The sequence below is a fragment of the Cibotium barometz genome, chromosome 1 (assembly GCF_041138505.1).
Source record: "Cibotium barometz isolate CiBa-2024 chromosome 1, ASM4113850v1, whole genome shotgun sequence".
In the NCBI taxonomy this organism is placed as follows: Eukaryota; Viridiplantae; Streptophyta; class Polypodiopsida; order Cyatheales; family Cibotiaceae; genus Cibotium; species Cibotium barometz.
In genome coordinates, this window is record NC_141046.1 from 65,080,819 (window position 1) to 65,088,989 (window position 8,171).

The 8,171-nt window shown below is 42.4% G+C and overlaps 2 protein-coding genes across 3 annotated transcripts; both read right to left on the minus strand.

The window, feature by feature from the left end:
• Positions 1-1,155: 1,155 nt before the first annotated feature.
• LOC147642324 (uncharacterized) lies at positions 1,156-2,817 on the minus strand. 2 transcript variants are annotated; one of them, XM_086805186.1, is made up of 4 exons: positions 2,423-2,817; positions 2,163-2,324; positions 1,514-1,740; positions 1,156-1,270 (listed from the first exon to the last, which is right to left on the minus strand). In XM_086805186.1, the coding sequence occupies exons 1-3, from the start codon at positions 2,699-2,701 to the stop codon at positions 1,519-1,521; spliced, it is 663 nt and encodes a 220-aa protein (XP_086661312.1). In that variant the 5' UTR covers positions 2,702-2,817; the 3' UTR covers positions 1,156-1,270; positions 1,514-1,518. The 2 variants fall into 2 exon arrangements, with proteins under 2 accessions (XP_086661312.1, XP_086661304.1); XM_086805178.1 differs by having other exon boundaries at positions 1,156-1,740; positions 2,423-2,816.
• Positions 2,818-5,006: 2,189 nt separating this feature from the next.
• LOC147642325 (uncharacterized) lies at positions 5,007-6,708 on the minus strand. Its single transcript, XM_086805197.1, has 4 exons — positions 6,337-6,708; positions 6,077-6,238; positions 5,368-5,594; positions 5,007-5,124 (listed from the first exon to the last, which is right to left on the minus strand). The coding sequence occupies exons 1-3, from the start codon at positions 6,613-6,615 to the stop codon at positions 5,373-5,375; spliced, it is 663 nt and encodes a 220-aa protein (XP_086661323.1). The 5' UTR covers positions 6,616-6,708; the 3' UTR covers positions 5,007-5,124; positions 5,368-5,372.
• Positions 6,709-8,171: the final 1,463 nt, after the last annotated feature.

Below are 8,171 nucleotides of genomic sequence, written 5' to 3' on the forward strand. Positions count from 1 at the left end.
TACATTAGATTTCCTTGGAGTGGATTACGTAATCACAAGGTGACCCATGTAATTTTCACAACCATGAGAATGTAGATTAGGCATGAAAATGGAGGTGTAATTTTCATAACCATGAGAATGCATAGCATATTCTTACCTCATGCCATGAAAATATAATCAAGTGTATTTTAGATTTCCTTGGAGTGGATTACGTAATCACAAGGTGACCCATGTAATTTTCACAACCATGAGAATGTAGATTAGGCATGAAAATGGAGGTGTAATTTTCATAACCATGGGAATGCATAGCATATTCTTACCTCATGCCATGAAAATATAATCGAGTGTATTTTTATTAATGTTCAATGGTTAGTATTTATTCATAAATATTTCTCATTAGCTGATGCCCCTAGTTAGAATGTAGGATTCTTTTTACAGCTATGATAATCAAGATGATTCTCATGACGTGAGAATTGTAAAGGTTTTAGTATTTTTACAATTAAAGAGTTAGCTTGCTTAGTATGGGGTTTTATATATTTTTCCTCCTCTTGATTATTATTGGGGTTAATATGTTTGTCATCCTCTTGCTATTGGCATGTTATATGAGTATCATGATGATTTTCATGGAGTGATACTTGCAAGTTACTAGATATTGTCACGTTAAGGGTTAGGTTGTCCCCTTGATGTTACAATTATTTTAACTGCTCTAGGCTAAGGCTCTATGAGCTAAGACTGAAGAGGCATCCACCAAGGGGGATGCAATAAGGAAACTCATGTCTCTGAGATTTGAATGCTAGTATCCTCTTGTTGGTCAAGTTCAGTTTCGGTTGTCCCATAATCATGTCTACAAAAGGGAGAGGACTCAAGATATCAAGAGTACGTGTTAACATTAAAAATTCCATGTCTATAGGTGGGAGAGGACTCAATATGTGGATGATGAGTTACCATTCGTAATTCCATGTATTAACTTGACCAACAACAAGGTATGCTTAGTGTTGGCTCCTTAAGCACTGTCTATCTTGCCCTGAAGATGGAACTCTCATTGATCATACGCTCATTCCAATGGATCTGTGCTTGTGCTTCCAAAAAGACTCAACAGTTGACTTCAAAACGTCTCACTGGCTGTGTGGGTGCTGTAACATGAGCTCTCTAGAATGTAATTAAGCATGCAGATAGACATCACAAACCCTCTTTTTAATATTATTAAGTTATATATATTGCATCAAACGAGTGTAGGCTAGCAGGTATCAAACCTATGTCCTTGCCTTGGGTTCACCACCAGGCTATACACCTGTGGTCAGAAGACACAAGTTTGTAAGGCTCACATAGCTAGTAGATATATATGGAGAGAGAATTTAAATTGTTTCCTTGTCACACATAGGTATGAGATCTTGTGGAGCAAGGGGGGCAAGGTAACACAAAATTAAGCCTTCATTGCCATGGCACTAGTTATGCATACACAAACCTAGCACCAAGTACTATCTAGATCTTAACCCAACTCAGTACTAGTAGCCATATATCTTAAATGTCTTACAGAAACTAGGACTCTGGCGTTCTTCTCATGATTGCTATGAATTCTTTGGCACGCATCACCAACTCCTCTCCCACCTTGTCCACTGAACCCACATCGTACGGTGGCTCCGGATCATACTCTATGTAGAGTTGCAGAATTTTGGCTGTCTCTTCATCTTTCAGGAGGGCAGCTAGCTCTATTGCCATGTCTATACCTGCGGATACTCCAGCTGCAGTGATGATTTTTCCCTACACCGAAAATCCCCAAATATGAAAGTTTATATATGCCATAATTCGTATGTTTTATGCTAGCAAACATACACATGTGCACGTGTGCACACAGACCACGTGCATATGTACACAGGTACCCATACAAACACATACACATACATACGTATTACACACATACATGCGCGAGAGGACGTGCATATGTATGTATCCACATACCTACTTACTCATACTCCCAAAGTGGCCAATGTAAGGGATTTCCTACTAAGCCAGAAACTTGACAGACGAGAGTACCCCCAGACATGGCAGTATGTAAAGATAAGAATTTATAAAGTCAAGTGTAAAAGTAAACCCACAAACAAATAGGCGAATATAAATTGAAATGGTTTAAGAATGATAATCATTGATTATAGTAGCGTGTTTTTCTTGGAGAACGAACATACCTCCCTAACCACCCTGTGTGAGACAGGCTTGGCTCCGAATTTAGCAAGCTCATCAAATGCATTCCAATGCGTGGTGGCTTGTAAGCCATCTAATAGCCCTGCAGCTGCAAGAAGGAGAGATCCAGTGCAAACCGATGTGGTGTAGAGGGTGGTCTCATGAGCCTAAAAAAGGTTAGATAGCTTACAAATGAGCCAAGGCTCCAAAGCTTGCATACTATTAATCAACCTTAAATGATCAGATAGATAATGAAGTGGCGCACCTGTCTGATCCAGTTTAGGATGGGTTTGTCATGGACGAGGGCTCGGGTGCCATACCCGCCGGGCACCACGATGACGTCCGGGCGGGGGAGGTCATCGAAGGAGGCGGTGGCCTGCATCGTGAAGACGCCTTTGTCCGCGGAGTAGAGGCCCGGCTTGTGGCTTACGAAGTGGAGCTTGGAATTCGGGATGCGATGGAGGACCTCGTAAGGGCCGATGGCGTCCAATACAGTGATGCCGTCGAAGATCGGAATAGCAATCTCAATTGGGCGATGATCCATGATCGGATCGATCTCGCTCACCTCCCAGGGAGGTGCCTCTCAGTCAATCACGTAGCGTACACCACACAGAAAGAGAGAGAGAGAGAGAGGTATTAACGCAACGCCAACGGTGGGACTTGAACTCGGGTGGATCGTGGCCATTATACGGCATTTAAGAGGGGGGTTCAAGTGGGATCGACGGCTAAGGGGGCCCGATTTTGGGCGGGGACGATTTGGGCCGTCGGATCCCCGAAAGTAAACCAGGGCCGTTCGAAAGTAAACTAGGTTTCCAAAGTAAACTAGGGCTGCCCCGCATAACAAAAGCATATATTAATATGGGATGGATACACTAGCTAGCAAAAATTATAGCCTAATGGTAAGACTATGGCCTCCCTAGCGGCACGACGTGCTTTCTTTTGCATTTTGAGACTTAGGCAAAAAAATTCTAAGTCCAAACTTGGGAACTAGAGTAAACTAGGCAATATGGCAAGCTCGACTTTACCGTGGGGTTGCCCTAGTTTACTTTGGGGCCCTAGATCTTTTGTAAACTAGGGGAGGCGAAGCACGACATCTCAAAAAAAACTTGGGTTGTGAAGTAAACTAGGATCCCTAGTTTACTTCACAGGCCGAAGCGGACATCACAAAAAAAACTTGGCCTCCTGTGAAGTAAACTAGGATCCCTAGTTTACTTCACAAGCTGAGTTTTTTCTCGGCCCTAGTTTACTTTTGGCGATCCGATGGCCCAAATTGCCCTTGCCCAAAATCGGGCCCCTTAGCTGTAGATCCCACGTCCTTTTCCTCTGTGTCTGCAAACTCTCCCTGGCTCTCAGACCACTCCAAACTTGAAGGGATATCACCTCACAAGCTCTCTATTGCCAACAGTTATAAGCCCACAGCTAACTCTGAATGACTTTCCTCTTGAGGATGACTAACTCTGACCTAGCTGAAGTAGAATCTCTCTTTTCTGAGTCAACTAGCACTTCTAGTTGCTCACACCACTCAAACCACACAAAATCCCATGATAATGGATACTTAACTAACAGCACACCTGAATCAGTGCTGCCACACAGAAAGCACTCAAAACATAAAACCTTCCTACTACTAATAGCTGATAGCTCTGACTGTCAGACGAGGCCTAGAAACACTTCTTACACACTCAGACAAGTTAGCTCAAGATCCTCTTACTCCCAGATGATGGTTCTGATGTTCTGCTTACACAGAACTAACTCTATATACTTTCTCTTCTAATTCTAACTCAAGATAAGTTTTGACACAAAAGACACTTGATCTGCCTTCTCAGAGATCCCTCCTCCATCATCTCACTCAACTCAACACAAATAAAGCATCAAGGCACAAAAACCCGAAGAAGTATGTATAAAGATCTTCGGGTTTTTTTTTTTTTGGTTAAGTGCAAAATTATATTAAAATGTAAAAGGAGAAATGACTATTCTATCTCCCAAAGGGGATTGTCAAAAAGACACCTTTTTCTTGGCAACACCTTAGTTCTTAATTATAATGCCTAATGAGGGTTTCTCACCAAAGCACAAGAATAGGTTTACAATATTTCTCTTCAAGACACTTTGTGAGAAGCGCTAGCTAGCAAGATTTGTTAAACATGAGGAAGCACTAAGCATTATGCATAAATGCACACTGAAGGTGCTTTGTGTCATTCTTCTAATTGCCCATACACCCTTCAGTCAGCATCTAATGATACACGATTGTGTCACCTCAACACAACACTTTGGACCATGTGAAGCCAACCTTAGGAGTTCTCAATCAAGAGAGGAGGTAATCTTGGATGTCCACACAACTAGCAATGAGATTTGGGGTGGGGGGGCAAGAAGATGATTTTAACTGCTCTAGGCTCAGGCTCTATGAGCTAAGACTGAAGAGGCATCCACCAAGGGGGATGCAATAAGGAAACTCATGTCTCTGAGATTTGAATGCTAGTATCCTCTTGTTGGTCAAGTTCAGTTTCGGTTGTCCCATAATCATGTCTACAAAAGGGAGAGGACTCAAGATATCAAGAGTACGTGTTAACATTAAAAATTCCATGTCTATAGGTGGGAGAGGACTCAATATGTGGATGATGAGTTACCATTGGTAATTCCATGTATTAACTTGACCAACAACAAGGTATGCTTAGTGTTGGCTCCTTAAGCACTGTCTATCTTGCCCTGAAGATGGAACTCTCATTGATCATACGCTCATTCCAATGGATCTGTGCTTGTGCTTCCAAAAAGACTCAACAGTTGACATCAAAACGTCTCACTGGCTGTGTGGGTGCTGTAACATGAGCTCTCTAGAATGTAATTAAGCATGCAGATAGAGATCACAAACCCTCTTTTTAATATTATTAAGTTATATATATTGCATCAAACGAGTGTAGGCTAGCAGGTATCAAACCTATGTCCTTGCCTTGGGTTCACCACCAGGCTATACACCTGTGGTCAGAAGACACAAGTTTGTAAGGCTCACATAGCTAGTAGATATATATGGAGAGAGAATTTAAATTGTTTCCTTGTCACACATAGGTATGAGATCTTGTGGAGCAAGGGGGGCAAGGTAACACAAAATTAAGCCTTCACTGCCATGGCACTAGTTATGCATACACAAACCTAGCACCAAGTACTATCTAGATCTTAACCCAACTCAGTACTAGTAGCCATATATCTTAAATGTCTTACAGAAACTAGGACTCTGGCGTTCTTCTCATGATTGCTATGAATTCTTTGGCACGCATCACCAACTCCTCTCCTGCCTTGTCCACTGAACCCACATCGTAAGGTGGCTCCGGATCATACTCTATGTAGAGTTGCAGAATTTTGGCTGTCTCTTCATCTTTCAGGAGGGCAGCTAGCTCTATTGCCATGTCTATACCTGAGGATACTCCAGCTGCAGTGATGATTTTTCCCTACACCGAAAATCCCCAAATATGAAAGTTTATATATGCCATAATTCGTATGTTTTATGCTAGCAAACATACACATATGTGCACGTGTGCACACAGACCACGTGCATATGTACACAGGTACCCATACAAACACATACACATACATACGTATTACACACATACATGCGCGAGAGGGGTACCCATACAAACACATACACATACATACGTATTACACACATACATGCGCGAGAGGACGTGCATATGTATGTATCCACATACCTACTTACTCATACTCCCAAAGTGGCCAATGTAAGGGATTTCCTACTAAGCCAGAAACTTGACAGACGAGAGTACCCCCAGACATGGCAGTATGTAAAGATAAGAATTTATAAAGTCAAGTGTAAAAGTAAACCCACAAACAAATATGCGAATATAAATTGAAATGGTTTAAGAATGATAATCATTGATTATAGTAGTGTGTTTTTCTTGGAGAACGAACATACCTCCCTAACCACCCTGTGTGAGACAGGCTTGGCTCCGAATTTAGCAAGCTCATCAAATGCATTCCAATGCGTGGTGGCTTGTAAGCCATCTAATAGCCCTGCAGCTGCAAGAAGGAGCGATCCAGTGCAAACCGATGTGGTGTAGAGGGTGGTCTCATGAGCCTAAAAAAGGTCAGATAGCTTACAAATGAGCCAAGGCTCCAAAGCTTGCATACTATTAATCAACCTTAAATGATCAGATAGATAATGAAGTGGCGCACCTGTCTGATCCAGTTTAGGATGGGTTTGTCATGGACGAGGGCTCGGGTGCCATACCCGCCGGGCACCACGATGACGTCCGGGCGTGGGAGGTCATCGAAGGAGGCGGTGGCCTGCATCGTGAAGACGCCTTTGTCCGCGGAGTAGAGGCCCGGCTTGTGGCTTACGAAGTGGAGCTTGGAATTCGGGATGCGATGGAGGACCTCGTAAGGGCCGATGGCGTCCAATACAGTGATGCCGTCGAAGATCGGAATAGCAATCTCAATTGGGCGATGATCCATGATCGACCTCCCAGAGAGGTCAAGAGGAGGTGCCTCTCGGTCAATCACGTTAAACAAAGCGTACACCACACAGAAAGAGAAAGAGGAGAAGAGAACTTTTTAACGTCCTAGGAAACTATCCCAAGAGACCAAATTGATCTATCCGACAAGATTTGAACGCAAGACCTTTGATTCAAGAGGGAAATGAGCTACCACACTTGGGTGATAGAAAGGTATTAACGTCGGTAGAATGCAACACAAGAGCATATACAACCAACGGTGGGACTTGAACTCGGGTGGATCATCATGTGAGAAGCCAATCTGTCCCATTTGTGGGTGGCAGAAAGGTAGTGAAAGAGAGAGAGGGGCACATGGAAGCACAGATGAGAAGAGATGGACTTGAGTCTCGACTTTTGTGGTTGACTTGCATGCCATGCCTTTAACAAAACAAGACTAAGGACAAATATTTTTTTTTTTAATAAAATCAGAACGAGAGATAATGTATAAAAGGCTATCGAAGCTTACCTCAATTCCTCGAGAGAGTTAAAGCCATAATGGCTTGTGTAGGCTCTTCTTCCTCGACTAACAGTAGATTCCCCACCTCATTCCATTTCTGTTCCTAGTTAGCCCAGTTTGCTTTGATGCCATTGATTTTCTCTCTTCATATTCCTCCTGAGCTTCATTTACTGCAAGTAGCTTTTCGACTTCAATCCGCGATTTCTGGACTTGGCGAACAGTTCTATCCGCTTTTAACATCATCTTCATCTGCACATACAGAGCACTCTTCAGGCCAGGACATTTGAGTGATACTACATTTTGAAACACTACATAGTTTCTCATTTTCCACACACACCAAAGATATTACATTCCACATCCTTGATAAACATCCAATAAAATTACCAAGAAGAATTCGCTTCCATGTTAACTGAGTGACATTGACCATGGAGAGGCATTGGTGAATCAAATCCAAAAGACTTTTATTAAATTTATAAGAGATAAACAAATGAGGGATGCTCTCTTCTTTTTCTCTGCATCGGGGGCATAATCCATTGCCAATTCCTAGTTTTTTGGCTCTAGAGCATGTCCATATACCTTTATGCATGATGAGCCAAAGTAAGATTGATTTTTTTAGGGGAATAGTTTTTGACTAGATTTTGGAAAAGCAAAATTCCCACTGTTTTCTATCCAAGAGGATGTTCCATTTAGAGTTTAATCTCACATGCATGAGCATTCCATGGAAGGGCAGGGGGGATGGGTAACAGCGAGTTGGAATGTCCCCAATTAAGTGCATCTAGGGTGAGAGGGTTTCTGCACTGTATGAGCATTGCATTGTCAAGATCCCATTGGTTTATCCTAGATTGAATGAACAAGAGATCCTCTCTGTTAATTTTGTATAGTATCCTTAGTTTTTCAGCTGCATACCACATTTGAGTTGTGAAATCCCAAATATCCTCCCAGCATTGAACTCCCTTTTTTGAAAGCTTGTGGGCTTTCTTCAAACTATCAGTGTCCACAGTATTCTGTAGGCGGATGGAGAACCAGATAGAATCCTTACAAAGGAAGCCAGTTGCTTTCCT